This window comes from Lissotriton helveticus, chromosome 2_2, assembly GCF_964261635.1.
Source record: "Lissotriton helveticus chromosome 2_2, aLisHel1.1, whole genome shotgun sequence".
NCBI classification, from domain to species: domain Eukaryota; kingdom Metazoa; phylum Chordata; class Amphibia; order Caudata; family Salamandridae; genus Lissotriton; species Lissotriton helveticus.
The window spans coordinates 35,732,396-35,750,771 of NC_136060.1; the positions used below are offsets into that span (position 1 = coordinate 35,732,396).

Sequence of the window (18,376 nt, forward strand, 5' to 3'; positions counted from 1 at the left end):
GCGGTTGATGTGTTGTTCGCGCCTTTTGGAGGATGTCGGGCCTGTCACCTACTCCCCATGTCTTGGGACTGCCCTCCTCCACTGTAGACGTCTCCCCCTCGGTTCATGTTACAGGTGCGGCTGGGGTCTTCCTTACTTCCGGTGAACACAGATCTCCGCAGGATCGGGCAAGCCCCCCTGTCGTGAGCGCACCAGCCCGGTCTCGACCCACAGCAGATGGTCAGCCAGCTTCAGGTAGGGGCGCTGCGCTTGTCTACTCCTGTTGCGCAGCTTCGGGCCACTATTGCCGCCGCCTCTGTTCTGGCTCCAGGGGAAGCGGCAGCCGGTGTAGTGCACTGTGTCTTTTAGTGGTGGTGGGCTTACCACTTTCGTCGCAGGCCTCGGGGATTCCCTCGTCTGCTGCCTCCGTCTCCTCCTTATTTCGTGCAACACACCGCAGGTGCAGCCGGGGCCTTTCTTACCTCTGGTGCTCGCAGGGCGACTCGGGGTCGAGCAGGCTTCTCTGCCGCAGGGGCCCCAGTCCAGTCCTAGTCTCCGGTGGGGCGCCAGTGAGTGCTGGGCAGGAGTGCAGCTCCCAGCGGGTCTCTGTCTCGGTCCGCGGCCGTTGCCGCTGCCATTTTGGTTTCAGGGGGGACGGTGTCATATTGGTCTTCTATGCCCGTTCCAGAGCTTTAGGCTGCAGATTTTCCCACAGTATCGGTTCCCTCTCTGTTCGGGCGCATCTAGATGCAAAGATTTTGATTTTGGTCTGCCTATGTTAGTCATGATGGAGCCAGATTGAGCCGGGCCGCGAGGAGCACCAAATCAAGCTGCTCACTCCATCGGCACCAGGCCACGCCCCGCTATCTAAATAGATGTTAGTAGTAAATGTGTTAGTACCGTTTTGGATTGGGCAGTGTCAGAAGTTTTGCTGCTTTTGTGATCTGCCAAAACTCAGAAAGCCATACCCGGTATGGCCCTGTTGTGTTTGTGCAGCCAATCAATAGGTCTCCGGAGCAGATGGAAAAATAATTAACCAAGAAAATTGCATCCAGAGGACGATATGTTTCCTCTGATGGTGCGGCTGATGTTCAGGAAAAGCATGGTCAATTGTTGATCGCCTGCATGATAGCAAATGCACTAGTGTCCTAATAAACTTTGACCCTCCACATGCATCAACCTATTTAGGAAGTGCAAACGGTGCGAATCGGTAAATTCGGCCGTTTGCACTTCCTAAATACGTTTTTGGGTTGCATCAAACAGAGTGCCATATTTCGCTATTTTTTGCATTTCTTAAAAATGCAAATGCAATTAAGGAATCGCATTTGTGCGATTCCTTAATTGCAATGCATAATTTTTTTTTTTATTGCGATTTTTGAAATTGGAAGTGCAAATTAACACGAGGTTGACCCTCGTGTTAATTTGCGAAAATTTATAAAAAAGCAAAAAAATGCATTTTTTAAACTTGCATGTTACAGACACACATGTCCTTAGGACATGTGTGTGTGAAACATGCACTTGAAAATACATTTCAGGGGTGCAGGGGGGGGTCCTTTGGACCCCCCTCTGCACCCTTGCAATGCATCAACAAATTGCGAGTGCAAAAAAAAAAAATGCAAAACGGCATTGATTCCTATGGGCCTCTAGGCCCATAGGAATCAATGTAATGCCATTCCTTAATTGCGATTCGCAATTAAGGAATCGCAATTTCCGAAAATTAAGAAATCCTAAAAACTTTTAGGATTTCTTGATGCATAGGATTTTGCATTTCCTAAATAGCGATTCCTTAATTTTCGCTATTTAAGAAATGCAAAATCCTAGATTGATGCATGTGGGGGTTAAAGCAGATTTTTGAATCCGGGATTCTGTTGAATATGAAAAGGGAGGAGCATGTCACATGACGTATGACACAGAGCTTAAGCAAGCAGCACCCAGACAGGCTTCAGTACATCGGTGCCATGGACTACTACGTAGGGTGACCAGGCGTCCTGGATTTGTCCGGACAGTCCTGGATTTTCACCAGCTATTCCGGCAGATTTCTGCAATTTTGGCTCATGTCCTGGTTTTTAGTGCGGGTTGACAGAAAACAGTGAGAGACACTTATTGGGTGTTCTAAAGTTATTCTAGTTAGCAGCTGTTATAAGTAAGCAATTTAATTAACAGGTATGATGCTGATTTTAGAAATTACATTTTATTTATTTTCTAAGTGCTTCTTCTCTGTTCCTATGCTGATAAGTGTTGTAATTCTGCGCAGCACGGTTGACGTACACTTGTAGTCCTTCTTCTATTTCTGCAAAATATCCAGATTTTTGGGTTCTCAAAATCTGGTCACCCTACCACTACGGCACCGCCTCTTTTTCTGGGAATCAAGGGCTGTAAAAAGGTAAGCCTTGGGTAATTGGTCTACAAGTGCCTGGCTCTCATCAAACTTCAAAACCAGGTAGTCCGGCACGGATATATAGCATTTTAAATACAGGGAAAACATGTTAATAAGGCTTTTAAACCAGAGGGTCATGGCTCCAGGGCTCTTTAACACCAGCCACTATTGCATGAATTATTTACAAAGTGGAACTGAGAACCCCAATTCCAAAGTATGTGTCATCATTATCTAGTCCTCGAGGCCTGAACTGTTGCACAGATGCGTGGAAAGGTCCAGGTGGCTGTTCAAGAGATGGGAAGGCCCTGGAATTCAGTCCTTCAAGCTGCTGAAGTTCAAATTGATCCCATCCTGAATGAGAATATCTGCCGAAAAATAGGCCAAGGTGGTAGTCAAACTAATTAATCTACTTTCTGACAGAGATGATGCCTTCCTCCCTTGACCGAATGTCCCAAAAGATACAAACAAATGGTCAGACATAAGGAACAATAATGACCTGTCAAGATAAGTTAGAAGAGTTCTTTTGTAAATAAAGAAGCTTTTCATAAGGATTAGTTAGAGACTGAAAAAACACCGGAAGAACAACATCCTGTGATGAAAGTTGGCAGCACCCTTGGGAAGAAAAGAAGAATCAGGTTCAAGGCCAACCATGGCATCAAGGGTAGATAGAAAGGAAGGATAAATCAGCAGGACTCCCAATTCTCCAATCTTTATAGCAGGAGTAATTGCTCCCAAACAGCTGTCTTCAGTGAGGCCCCTCATTTACAGACTGCACATTTCCCACAGAAATGGCCACTGAATTTGCACATACTGATACAACTATATTGCACACAAACGATAACGCTTAGAAATCGAGTTTCAGTGAATATGTATCACATGTGCATCACCAAGTAAAGTGTCTTGGTTTGTTTTGATCCTATTAAAATCTTTGTTTCCATCTCACTTCAGAAATACAATAAAATGTTCTTTATTTTTGTTTCCCTACCTGCTAAATGTGTACAGTTCCAGAGTTGGCACGTTTGCATGGCCCTTTATCAAGCTATAGTCTGATCAACACGATCACCCTTTATTAAACCTTGAGATGACCATACATTATTGAGCACAACTTACTGGTTTGATAAGAACTAAGTATAAATTGAACTTCAATATTGAATCGACTGAATTATCTATTGAACTATACAGGGATCCTCCATTGTTATTGGTTTTAGCTTTAATATTCGCATACATACACAGATTGATTCACCTGGATGCTTGTTAATTTGGACTTTTAGGAGAAAAGACCTGCACCTTATCTAGTGATTCATACAGGCTTCTCCCTTGATACTGGTTTTAGTTGAGAATATTTTCTTATACCCTCCTTGGTTCCAAACATCCACTTTTGGTCCCACCTTAAAAACCTATTTAGGTAAATTTTGTGGCTGTCCTGAAGAAGGAGCTTAGCAAGTCGAAACGTGCGTAGAGAAACAACGGATTACTCCATCATTAAGCCACTATGTTTCAATATGATTTATATTTGATCTCCTGTATTAACATTTCAATTACCTGGATTTAATTGTTTGATATTTGTTCACATTATGTATACTTGTCTATGTCATGTTGTTAAGTACAGTATATTTTGTTTATAAAATCTTTTTTATTATGAATTAATGTAAATAAAATGAGATTTTTTAATATAAATGTTGAGTACACTGAGTCACTGTTCATATCAATGTGTCTAGTATAGGTCAACACATGACCATTTAATTGCCTAGGTTGTTTTTTTCAATATATATTTTCCCTGCCCTAGGGTTTAGCCTTTCCAAGCAGGGCCCCCTATTCTTTCAATTGTGTACAGTTCATTTACAGGTATTTACATTTTGCTATGTGTTACAAAAAAATTACATCCTGCAGCATGTCCTTTCATGCTTTCAGGACATTCCTGCCTGATTTCACTCTGTTTACTCCATTTGCCAAATTAACAATGTCAAATGCAGTTGTGCATGCAAGATAGCCACTCCACGTTTCTCCCTCATTTGTGTGATGTGCTCCATTATCATGAAGGTATTTCATATTCATAGTTGTGTTTCGCCCCCCCAACCACCATAACTTGCCTGTGAGCGCACCGCGAAAGAAAACAACTCTATACTAACAGAGGCACCACGCCAGGAAGATTTACTCGGGAGCTAGCGTTGACATAAACGGATGCTTTAGAAGCAACATTTATGGATTAATACACGCACCAAAGCTGTTTGTTATTTTCTGCCTGAAAAGACTTTACAATAACAGAGGACTACCAAAAGTGCACAATCACTACTTTTTTTGAACATGAGCAGTGGATTTTTCCACATAATGTGAGAGCCATTCTGGTCCTGAAGAGAACCCCATGAGAAGTGGGTTCGAAACGTGTCGACCTTGCGTTATGTTTGCCAAACAAACTTGTATTGAAGCATTTTGCATTTGTGCACCTTAAATTTGATGTAAACTTGAAGGGTATATATTTTTTGTAGGAGTGCACTTGAAAGACTATTGTCTAAACGTTTAGTGTTGTTTGGTTGGTACCCCTGGTATTCCAAAAAGTTTAAATAGGTTCAGTTAACCTGGAAGAGTGTGTGGGGTATGGCTGGAGTCGTGAGTGGGTTATAAGTGTTTGCGATTGGGGATTGTGAGTTTTTTGTATGAGATGACAAGAAGAAATTGTAGTGAGTCTGTTTAAAAAATGGTGTGAGTTTTTTGTATAAAAAGTGCGTCTTTGTGCCATATCTTTCATAAAGTGTTTGATGTGAATTAAAAAAAAAAGCTTCTCTGAGCTAACAAAGAAAAAAAGTATCTTGAAATAAAATTGAAAAAAATTCAACTGTGAAATAAGGTTGGCATAGACTTCATTTCGATGCGCCTTTGAAGTGATGTTGGATGAGATATCGGTATTGGCATTTGTTGTTGTTTTGTTATTAGAGGCTCAGCCTTACTGATTTGAGTCAAGACCAGTTGCTGTTTTTTGCCATTATCATGAAGGCATTTCATATTTATAGTTGTGTTTCGCCCCCCCAACCACCATACCTTGCTTGTATAAGCATACTGGCCACCTTTCCAACTACAGAGTTAGATTTTTCCTGACTATTTAGTGTCTACATTAGTCATTGACAGTAGACCATATGATTCAAATTCCATTAGGTCTCCCCCCTTTTAGAGAGCACTTCTATAAGTTCCTCCCCTTGCGTCTCTGGAAGCACTCCCCTGTCTAGGACTGCAAGCTACATATTTAACAATGGGGTAGCCAGCACTTCCATATTTTCTTAATAGCATTAGGCTGGTAGGCCATCGATACCTGGTGCTTTACCAGGTTTGGTGTATCCCAGATAACCTATTTAAAATCTCCGATGGTGGTGTGCTAAGTTTCTATCTCAGGTCGTCTGTGAGATGAGGTTGTTGTGCTTCGTTCAAGATGAACCTTTTTTAGTGTTTTCCTCTTCTTATCACTGTGTACATAAACCAGCGTAAACCTTCCCAAATTTGTTATTAAAAGAGTCCCGGGGAAGCACTGCCTGGATTTGTGGGGCTGGAAACACGTCCTTGCTGCTTTTGTTATTGGGGCTGATATTGCTGCATCTTGGCCCCCTGTAGCAAAACCGCCCCCACCGCTACAAAAACAGCATTTACTGCTGCAAAATTGGCCTCCACCCTTCCAGCCTCCTGGGGAAACACCCGATGCTCGGTACAGCCAGTCCGACCATGATGGTAACAATCCAGTACAGTAGTTGATGCCCTACAATAACACACCCAAACATCACACAATTGTCTGACAAACCAGTCTGTTCACAACTTGTACTTCCCAGTAACATTTTGCTTCAGTGGCCCACACATTCCAGACTAATACCTACCAAGGAGAAACAAAATAGCAGGTATATAGATTGTATTGGAAATAGGCCCTCAACGCTTTTATTATTATTATTATTAATAGAGATTTATAAAAGCGCAACTAAACCCGTAGGCGTCAAGGCGCTGAAAGATGGTAAACGGAAAGCTCAGGAGTCATCAGGGGAAGAGTTACAAATATGCTTCTTGAAATAACCAAGTCTTGAGTGCTTTACGGAACAGGGTATGGGAAGGAATCCCCTTAAGTTCGCTGGGGAGCGTATTCCAGAGTCTGGGCGCAAGGAAGCGAAAGGCCCTTCCCCCCCATCTGACTTTAGTTATTCGGGGAACCGCCAGCAGGTTTTTACTGGAAGAGCGAAGTGCTCTACCGGGGGTATAGTAGGCCACAAGAGCACAAATGGCTTCCGGCCCAGTCTCATTAAGGGCACGATGTGTAAGGCAAAGAGCCTTAAAATTAATCCTCGCCTGCATGGGGAGCCAGTGCAGGTTTTTTCTGATAGCCCTGCCCGAGGAGCGTTTAGGGGCCCCCACAACAAACCGGGCAGCCGCATTCTGCACAGTCTGAAGGCGCTGGACCAGACCATTGCTAATGCCCAAATACAGCGCATTGCAATAGTCCAGCCTGGATGCAATAAGCGCAACTACGACCTGTTTGCGTGCATCAGGGGAGAGATAATGAATAATCTTCCTTAGAATCCTCAGAGCATTGCAACAAGTGGACACAGTCCTGCTGACTTGTTTGTCAAGAGAGAGAGTGGTGTCCAGAATGACCCCAAGATTGCGGGCAAAGAGGGACGGCAAGGGGCAGGTGCCAAGAACAGGAGGCCACCAGTCCATTGACCAGATCTCACTTTTGCCCCTAAAAAAACAAGGACCTCCGTTTTCTCCCCATTCAACTTAAGGAAGTTCTTAACCATCCATCCGGCAACCGCCTCCATACAGTTTTTAAAATTATGGGCAGTTATGCTCACAGATTGAGAAATGGAGACCATAATCTGCGTGTCGTCGGCGTAGGAAAGAACTTCCAGCCCAAAAGATCTTATGAGCCTGGCAAGTGGGGCAACATAGACGTTAAAAAGCGTCGGGCTCAAAGAAGAGCCCTGAGGAACCCCACACTTCACAGGCTTGATGGGTGACATGTACTCGCCTAGCTTAACCCTTTGCTTCCGTTGGTCGAGGAAGAATGATAAGAGGCTAAGTGCGGGACCCTTGACTCCCAGCTCGCTGAGTCGGCTGGCCAGAATGGTAGGGGACAGGGTGTTGAAGGCCGCCGTGAGGCCTAACGCTTCACCCATTCCGGACTAAACTCAATCCTGCAATCATAATATCAATGTTCTAATGTCTGTATTCATATATGTACCTTTGACACAGTGCGATTGGAACAATTCCTTTATTACATAAAGAGCCTCTGTGCTACCTTTGTTAGAGGAGCACTTCTGCTGGGTTTGTCCTGGAATGCGACACACTGTGACTGAAATTCAGTTCTGCTGACTCTGACCTCTATCCTGCAAAGGATGATAGCCTGTTCTGCATAGGCTGGCTTCCTGACACATCATACCCCGGTATTTGGGATTTAGGCTATCCCAATGGATCTGGAAAAAGTTACTCCCACTAAACTCTTGATAGTATAGATAATGTTAGGCGGGAGTATAATCATGTGGTAATGTTATGATGGTTGAACTGTTCATCTTTTTCACCATTCTTGTAGTGCTGTTACAATATTTTGTTTTATCTGCCTAATAATTGCAGCTCACTCTGTCTGTGCAGGAATACGATTGTTTCAATAAATGTTTCAATAGCCATAGTTGTACCTTATTTATGTTTTACCTTGAGCATGCTGAGATCTGTTGCCACGATTTCTTTGGGAAATAAAGAGTGTCATGTTCTTTTTTTTTTTTTCAAGATGCACCAGCAAAAGATCTTACAAAACACAATTAATTGTTCCAGTACAAAATAAACACATTCAATCGTAAGTTCCTTATATCCCTGGTGACCCCTTTTCGAATCTAAAAACAATGCTGGTGGGTTTTCTTCCCTAACCTTTTCATATTTCATCTACTCGCATTTATTTTCCTTTTTCCTTGACCCATTCTTCCCATCTTTTTTCTTCTCTTCTCTTTCCCTTCCCTTCGTTAACCTTCCCTTAATCTTTCCTCTTTAAGTAAAAGAAAAGCAACATCAAAATAATTATTACAAGAGTGCATAAAATTATTCAAAAAGTGTACATCACACAGTTTAAGACAGATTACTATTGTCAAATTATTGTGAGAGAGTGGTCATGTTCGAGGTTGCTGATACCGTCTGATACCCTGGTAAGGTTAGGGTTTCAGATGGGGCACTGTGAGCTATCTAGGAACCAGGGCAACATTTTCTGATGGTATGTGTGAACTGAATCCCCATATTCTTGATAAAAAACGACCCATCACAGAGACTGCCTTAGATCATCTTTGGACTGGAAACCAGAAGACAAGACTGCTGCATGAAAGACTGGACCTGCTCTCTCTCTTCCAAGACTTTTGAGTGACTCCAAGAACCAGTTGACTGTTTTCTTGTTTGAACTTTCAGGACTACATGTTCCAGAGGCCTCCCCTGATTTTCATTGATTAGAACCTGGCCTGGTCCTTCCTTGCTGCTTTTCTGCCCCTGAAGGAGTTAGTCCTGACCCTCTTTACCTGTCTTAAAGGTCTAGGACCCTTGGGTGGTGTCAGAGGGTGCTCCTACCTGCAATTCCTGCATGTTTCTGCTCATTGACACTGAGCGATGCCGAGTGGCCCCAATATCTCCGACTCAGGCTCTGAAGCGGTTCCGATTGACAACTTCCACAGACGACAGCAGCTGCCCTCGACGGCTCCCTGACTCCGTTTTCGAAGTGGCCCCCAATCCACGGCTCAAGCTGCTTTGACGCCCAGTGATCTCGGTCCGAGTGCCACTTCAGGTCCGAGTGCCACTTCAGCTCCAGCCCCTCTCAACTCGACTCTGACGACAAGCGAATCCGATGGCAAGCGGCCATTGCCTTGCGGTACTCTTGACTCCGTGAACTCCTGCGTTTTTGGTGACCAGCCCGATTGTAACTCTTTCCCTGGACCCAACATGGTCCTCGATGCTGACACAATTCCCCTGTGCCCGGTTTGAACTTATCAGCTCTGGACCGACTCCGAGCACTTCGGTGCTTTGCATTTCTAAGCAATATATATTTTTTAATACTTTAAAATTGCACATTTCAAGATCTACTGATTTAAGTTTTGTTGTTTTGGTGTCCTTTTATTTATTAAAATATACTCCATTTTTCTAAGTCTTTTTGGGACCGTTTTTGTGTTGTGTTTCCACTTTATTACTGTTTGTGTGTTGCATAAAGACTTTACACATTGCTCCCAAGTTAAGCCTGACTGCTTGTGTCCACGTTACCAGAGGGTCCAGCCCAAGGTTTAGTTTACAACAATTGTGGTTCACCCTAGCTAGGACTGTGGTGCTGGCTTGAAGGGGGCTCACTCTCACTTCAACCAAGAACCCAATTTCTAACAATATATTTGGTAACAATTCAACAGTCCACTCACTTAAGATGTCCTTCTATCAGGTGGGTTGGACAGCACTTCAATCATAGCTGCCCATGCCATTAAATCCTCAGCTAGTCGCACATCAGGTTGCACCTTCTTCATATATACTTCTTCCTCTGTAGTTTATTCCACCATGTCCTTGAACCAATCAGCAAAAGAAGGTAAGTAACTGTTGAGCCATTTAATAGCTATCCTCCTGTTAACCAAAAGAAGGTGAAGTAATATGAATTTTCGTCTCAGCCATTTCTTTTTTCCCTGGGACAAGGCTCAGCGAGAACTATTTCATGGCAAGGGATATGGGCCTGATTCCGAGTTCAGTGGTCCATCATACCCGCCCCGTGCCGCTTCGCTCCCACACCGCCAAACTCGTAATCAGCCCCATAGTGGGCACACCCATCCCACGCAGTCAGGAGTTTGCAAATTAACTTGATTTGCAGGACCCAATCTGTTTTCACCGCATCCTCGCATTCTCTAACCGGTCCCCAAACCTATGGTCGTTGACACAATAATCTATCTATTTATTTATTTATGTATGTAGTATTTCTATAACGCGGACCTAGCCAAAAAGCAGCAGAGTAAAAACTTGTTATAAAACACTTATTCAACTGGTAAACAACAATAGTTTGGTAAATTATTTACATTTTCAAAGAGTATTATAGAAATGTGACACACTTTGTAATGACTGAAATGCCTTTATATATCTTATGTGTCGGAATATCTTGAACCCTCTTAGGTGCCTGTATTATGAGGAGGACGACGCATATAAGGAAAATAAGGAGCAGCCAATAAATTTCTTGCTAGCGTCATTTGGAACATTATCGACTAACCATGGCTGGAGGAGGGAAGACAGACATGGAGAGGATTGGTCTCTTCAGTGAGATGGGTTATATCAGCATTGGAGATACATACGTCACAACCTTTAACAGTAAGCAGTCTTCATCTTTGTACAGTCTCCTATATGTCACAACATTTATTGTAGCATGTATAGGCTGTTTATTATTGCAGATTATAGGTTTGTTCAGTATAGTTTCTTTGACAGCATAATGAGTCCTTCAACTCACATCCACTGCTAAGTGTAATAAGTTTGATCACCCTGTTGTGTATAAGCCTAAGTCACTTCGTATTGGCACACCTCAGCTAAAGTGACTTGCTCTACGAAGAGGAAATGGTCACTGCGTTCGGTCGAACATGCAAATACCGTTTGGGTTTTCTATTGCATCTGTCAGAGTCTATGTGATAACATTGTTTTGTAAAACATAATTTGCTAAAATTGCTTTTCCAAAACATCTTTTACAATAATATTGTAAATATATATTGAAAAAATAGATAGACGTTATGGTTAGCAAACAAAACTTAATTAGTGATGTCATCAATAAAATAATTTGAGTTTTCATCAATGATGTAATTGAGCATGTAATGAATGATGGCCTTTGTGAGGTCATAAGCATGCATGAGTGGGACGTTGAGTTAGCTTTAGTTTATCTAACCACAACCGGCAACTTTTGGTGATTTTTTTGTTGTTGTATGTTTTGTTTTGTAACCCTTCATTATAACTGTGTTTTTTCACAGAATTTCTGAGCTTTTGTTTTAAATATATGTTGAGGTGTTATAAACAAAGCTAACCATAATTCCAGTTTAAACATAGTTTTTTCAGTGGATTTCTTGGAATTTTTGTATCTTACTCCACGTATTTCACTTCAGGGTGTAGCCTGCAACTAAAGCCCTGCGCTCTATCTGCCACAGGAGGTCAAGCCCTGCTGTGCATGAACTTTGGTCATGCACATCGGGTAATTGGTTGCAAGGGCTGGCTGCAGGGACTGGCCTTTGGCAAGATGCTGACTGAGTCCAACCTACAGCGGTCAGCCAGTGAAGCACACTGCCTTTGGTTATAAGCAGCAGGATTGGCAACAACTATGGTACATTTTAACTGGCTCCAGGGTCTGTAGTCTAGTTCCTATATTCCCAATAGGTTCTGCGCAATGGAATAACATACACTATAGATTTGACATAGGACTGAGGTCAGTATGTCTCTATCGAGTATATTAAACTTAATTGTGTGTGTGCTAGCTAACTCAGAAGTCACTAGAAACTTTCTCGAATAAACAGATTGTCGCTGACAGCCGGAGGAGTGAGGTGATACAGGCATGTCCTGCAAATGAACAGAAAATAACGGATTTCTCCATGGACCGGCCCCTCCAGCTGGCCACAGACTCGAATTATACCTAATCGGAAAATGCTAACCTCCCAGCCACAATATACAACATAGGAACCCTGGAAGGTCCCAACCTCAAGGCCCACACCGGGCCCCACACAAAGCGCTCCAGCTTTTCTACGTGTCCTGATGAAGACCCCAGCCTGAGGTTATGAACAACCCATCTCTTCAGGGGTCGAAACGTTGACAACCAACATTCTGTACTTCTCTAAGCATAGGATTAAATAATGGATGATTACAGATCTTGTGCTTAAGAGCCTTTTGGAACCTATTGATCTATATATAGACTGTAAAGGCTGCATTTTGACTCTCACTGTGATTATAACATAGTCACACCACCTTTACCCGGTCCCCACTTCTACCCCAACACACCCATCCCGTCTAAATACTTTCCTTTCTGTGCACCGTGAGCGCGTTGACATACTTGAATGTATTTACTTTATTCTAATGTGCTTTCTTCAATTGAATTCTTTTGCCAATGAAGTAATTGCAATGTTTTCAATTCTAATGTTTTGAATTTGAATTTGATCAATTTATATTTATATTGAATCCTTTCAAGAAGTGCTAAAAATAAAAATATGCACTGGATGTATGAACCATCTTTATTTTGAGTGACATTCATGGATTATATACAAGTGAAGTTACCTCCCAAAGAATTGTGATTTTTTGAGATATTTGTTACTCTGAAAATATTAGACTCCGACCACTTCTATATGTACGTGCATGAACTTTGGTCATGCACATCGGGTAATTGGTTGCAAGGGCTGGCTGCAGGGACTGGCCTTTGGCAAGATGCTGACTGAGTCCAACCTACAGCGGTCAGCCAGTGAAGCACACTGCCTTTGGTTATAAGCAGCAGGATTGGCAACAACTATGGTACATTTTAACTGGCTCCAGGGTCTGTAGTCTAGTTCCTATATTCCCAATAGGTTCTGCGCAATGGAATAACATACACTATAGATTTGACATAGGACTGAGGTCAGTATGTCTCTATCGAGTATATTAAACTTAATTGTGTGTGTGCTAGCTAACTCAGAAGTCACTAGAAACTTTCTCGAATAAACAAGAAGAGATTCGTTTCTGACAACCGCATAAACATGACAACTTTGTTTCCCCTAGAATCGCAAAAATATCTTCAGAGTCGTGGAAACAATAGATTACTAGTCCACTCAGTCAATCGTGCATGCTTTGTTTCTACAGAGTTGCATAGAAATAGAGAGACAGGCGTTTCAATAAAAGGGTTTATTGAACAGTCTTATTTCTCATGCAAGAGATATGAACTGCTACAATCGTTAGACAGAATGCAAAGTATAATGCGTACAGCGTGAACAGTAATATAAAATAATACTGTAATAGCATTGTCTGTTGCTATGACATATATAAAAATACATACATCAATAACACAGGCTAAAATACTCAACTGGTACTTCTAAAATACGCCTACCCCAATGTACCTAACCTAAGTCTAGTACGAGGAAAGAAGTAGGTGCTGAATTTAGCATAGGTTTAGTTTTGCCAAGAATTGCCAAAGGTTTCTCTAGGTTCTAATCAACTCCATACCTTAGAATAAGAGAGTTTGGTATCTCTTTCTCGGGACTCGATTTTCCAACACCCCGCAAGAGGAGTCAGAAACACTTGAGCTGGATTCCCGGCAGGAGGATGACAGCTTCTGGTCAGTGCATCAGCTGGAGAGTTGGCTTCCTTCGGCACTTGCTGTAGCGAGCTGCGTCGTGCAAGGTCTTCCGTAGGGGAGGCTTACATGTATTGTTAAATCAAGCTGGGGCTTTGTTGTTGGTTTAAATGACAAAGTCGAACTAGCTGTTTCAAAACTGCTCTTCCAGGCTGCAGTGGCAGGTTGGGAGCCATGTTATACTCTGTTACTCGGAGGGTGGCACAATTAGCGCTGCAGCCCTGGGAGAGAGTACGTATCTGTATTTGCATACTCATTTTAAAAGTGTGTCTTTTTGCTCTATATATATTTATTCTGTTGTCAAGTTTTAAATGAATATTTTTCTTATATATTAAGGCTATTTTGTTTGTCCCATGGACTGCAATCCAAATTTGATCTAAGATGTAATAAAAAAAAGGTTATTTTAAAAGATGGGCGCACATCGTTAAATGCACACATCTGGCACTTCTCCTTGCTCAAATGTCTGCTGTCTAACCTGGAAACAAACTGTGGGGTGGTCCCAAACAGCATTGGTGCAAAATCTTATTACGTGGTGACTTTAGAGATGGAGGTGATTAGAAAGGACAGCAATCACACATAAGGTTACAATGAAATCATGGAGTGGAGTACACATTAGAAAGCTGGCACATCCATTAGGCTAGCAGTCTTCCTGAGTGTGAGAGGTTGCATAATGATATACAGAATGACCTCTTCTTTTCAGTTGGCATATAATTGAGCTGAGTTGTGGTGCAGGGCTGCTATTCGCAATCAAGATCTCGGAGGCCAAAGTTTATAACCAATAACAGTATCAGACGGTGCTCAATGCTTAACAATTCAGTGCTGGATTAGTTTGAAGTTTGCAAATCAGTAATTGAGGTATTACTAGGAGACACAATGCAAAATAACCCTGATCGACGTTTCAGGATTTACATTTGTCTGAGTGAAAAACCTAAAATCCTGAGCAATTTTGTAAAAAAAAGTTTTCAAAAATCATAAAAGTAGTTTTCCTTTATATCTTGGGCATTAATAAAGAGCTCTTGTGACAATAAAATGAAAATATTGTTTGTTTGGAAACACTTCAAGGAAAAGGAGATAAATCTATTTGAGTAAATGGAGAAACTTTGAAATTGAACAGCCTCTTGAGCGTGTTATTGTACTGCCAATGGAAGAGATGTTAGCGATTGAGAAATTGTGTTTCAGATATTGGTTTTGAGATAGGTTTACCTTTTTAAAAAGAAACCATATAACTACTTAATAATGGACTATTAATTGGACAATATTTTGACTAAGAACAAAATACTGCTTCTTAAAATCAGTAGCAAGTTTGCAAATTGAACATTTTCAAACAGAAATAAATAAATAAAGGAAGCAAAGTTTTTATTATGTACTTTGTGGGTCCAATACACAAAGCTCTTTGCATGGCTAAGTTAGTCTAACGAACACAAAATAAACACGTTGCAGTTTGGTGCAGTTTCTGGGCGTTTTTTGATTGGCCTACCTGCAAAAGATGGCAAACCTCCATAAATTTGTAAGTTTATATATATATAGGGCCAGATGCATCATGAATTTTGCTCCTCGCAAACGGGCCGATTCACAGAATCGGCCCATTTGCGATCACAAAAAATGCATTTCTGATGCAGCAAACCCAATTTTGGGCTCGTGATTCGCTATTTGGAAGGGGCGTGTTTAGGGCGTCCCTTCCAAATAGTGAATCCTAACGGTATGCGTGAATGTTTTGTGACTGTGAATGCGGTTGCAAAACATTTGCATTTTACTATCTATGTCAAGTAGGTGGTAACCCATTAGCAAATTGGAAAGGGTCCAAAAGTAAAGCCTTAGTAAAGTTACAAATTAACTCCAAGCATTGGAGTGACACTACAGGAAGAATCTTTTAGGTAAGCCACTTGTGCGCCATTTGGGCACAGGGGACCCCGGCAATTTTGACACCACAACATTTCCCTGAGTTAGGATGCACACAATTCGATGACTTCGGAGATTGTGCTAAACCTCAATTTCATGAGGTAATGTGTTGCTGGAGTAAGACATCTCCCAACACATCATTAAAGTAAATAAAAAAGTAAATTAAATAAAGAGCCCAAAATAAAAAGTAAATTAAATAAAGAGCCCAAAATGATAAGAGTTTTATCGTGAAAATTAAAAAATAAGGCGGTACAGAGTCAGTACCATGAAGGCTCTCAGCAAGTAGGACATTACAAAGAACTGTAAATCTGAAATTATTTTAAGTCCCAAGTGAGCAGCAAAATCAAGAGAGAAATGGCCAGCAACCCTAGCCACACCTAAGTCTTCAGGAAAGTCTTCTGCTCCCACCCCCCGTCCCCCAAAATAGAAGGGCTTTATACATTATTTTCACATATGGAATTACCACAAGTGCAAGATCAATGTGGTGTGATGGGAAAGGTTACAATCTCAGCAAATCAGAGCATATTTCTAATAAATGTCATATCGCCTTAGCACCTAAGCACTATCTCACTATATGAATAATTATTCTGCCCACTCTGTGCTAATGCCGTCCGGAGGCGGTGGAACAAACTAGTTACAGGAACAAATTATTGTGAATGAATATGGTACAGTGAGCTAGCGGAAGTATCTTGGAAACGTTACAGTTTCACGACTGAGTTGTGGAAGATTCATTGAGAGCAGCATAAACAACGACAATGGAAATAAAGAAATACATATCAGCTTGACTGTGCGCTGCAGAAATAATGAGCCGAGATGTACAGGGTGGTTCAGGAGAGGAGAGCCATCCATTGTGAAAAATATGGCTGCTAGGCCCTAATGAGGCCTGGGTAACAAAAGCCAAGAAAACATGCTTCTGTATGTCATAGGTAACACGTTTTTTAGAAATCTGCAGTATATCTAGGTGTTCATGTAGAATTGAGTGTAAAATTATACGTTCTTAATAATGCATGAAAACAAAAACATAGGAAATAATCTTCAGCAACATATCAAAAAGCTACAGTGGGCTCACATCTCTTCCCTTTTCCCTTATTGCCTCCCTCATTTGCTTCATTCTCATTCTATTGTTTTCTTTCCTCTTCATGAAACAAAATTGACAAAAACCATTGGCAAAGCCAGTAGACCGGCAAGGCCAGGCCTGTTGGCTTTGCCACGGCTTGTTTTTCTGAGCTTTGTAAATTGGGTGCTATGTCAGTACGTCATGTGCAAAGCATCTTGCACTGCCAAGTGTCAGCTTTAGGTTAGTGTATGCAGCATCAAACGGGATGGTAGCGCACCCGTTCAATCTGAGTTGCCTGGTAAATTAGAAATTGTATTTATATAGTGCTTACTACCCTTGATGAGGCGTTGAAACCCTTTACATCGAGTTGCACGCTAGTCCACAAACCGAGATTAGAGTCAAGATTAGAGCATGTCCTGAACATAGCCATTTAATTAACCTTTATTTACATGACTATCTTTAAAGATCAGGCCAGAGCAAAGGAGATATGTACAGAAACTGAGTGACTTATAAATAAAGAGTTTGCTTTCATTTCGCACATATATGTTCCACTCTACATGTACGATCAATAATAAAGTATTTCATTAACTAAATCCATTCTTCTTATGTTAAAATATTTTAGGACCATTTAACGAAGCTGCAAGCAAGAACCGGCAGATGATACCTGGAGGCTCGAAGATGAAGTCCGCCCTTCAGGCGGGTTACTTTGACCCGGTGTTCAAGAGGGTGTTTGACAGTGAGGCCTACTCCGACCCCGTCAAACAGAGGCGCCTGTTTCGAATGGAGGAATCCAAGAAAAACGTGGGACAAGTGTTCCGTCCTAATGATGGTGAAAAGAAGCGGTATGTATTCCCAGCATGAATAAATGTACCTTAATACCTTGTTTAAGAATGTATTCCCAGCATGAATAAATACTTACTACCTTGTTTCAGAATGTATTCCCAGCATGAATAAATGTACCTTAATACCTGTTTCAGAATGTATTCCCAGCATGAATAAATGTACTTTAATACCTTGTTTCAGAATGTATTCCCAGCATGAATAAATGTACCTTAATACATTGTTTCAGTAAACATTACCAAATGTTTTCTGCCACAGTGTGGAACTTTCCAATTGAATATTCATAATTGCAATTTATTTGAACAAAAAGCTGACACCTGGGACAGTCCTTGGATCTCGGATTGTCGTTTCCTCTCTTGTGATCTCAGCCTGCTCCGGATCTGATGCACCTTCCTTAGCAGAGTAAAGAAACAGCAACCCTGCGGACATGTACTGGCCGAACCTTCAAGGATTGTCTGAGCCGTAGGCAAAATGATAGTTTGTGTTTTGAGTGCTCCCCCAGCCCTCTTTGCAACAAGACCAAACTTTGAGGCCATTTGTTCCATTCTGGCGTCTTTTCGTGGCCTGTAAGACGGCTGCCTGCAGTTACCCTAAACTAAGACCATCTTTGCTGCCCTACACAGCCTCAATGTCTTTTACGCCAACTCAGCAGTCACGAGTTCGTTCCCATACTTCCACTGAAGGGATCGACAAGACCTCGCCATCCTCTCTTTAGACAACACGTACAATGTTATGTTATGTAAAAGTATTTGTAAAGCGCGACTACCACCTGACGGTTTCTTGGCGCTGTGAGCATGTGAAGGCAGATCAGGGAGGGACTTAGTTGTGTGCTTTACGGAACAAGTGAGTTTTGAGGAGGGACCTGAAAAGGGGGTAGGAAGCAGTAAGCCTAAATTCTAGGGGGAGTGTGTTCCAG

General features: G+C 41.8%; 1 protein-coding gene across 1 annotated transcript in view; it reads left to right on the top strand.

Moving 5' to 3' along the window:
• CFAP96 (cilia and flagella associated protein 96) overlaps positions 1–18,376 on the top strand; it is a 221,294-nt gene that overhangs the window by 28,853 nt on the left and 174,065 nt on the right. The window contains exons 2-3 of the mRNA XM_078678866.1: positions 10,496–10,687; positions 17,243–17,466. Coding sequence (XP_078534992.1) covers positions 10,591–10,687; positions 17,243–17,466 — 321 coding nt within the window. The 5' untranslated portion in view covers positions 10,496–10,590. The remainder of the gene's footprint in view (positions 1–10,495; positions 10,688–17,242; positions 17,467–18,376) is intronic.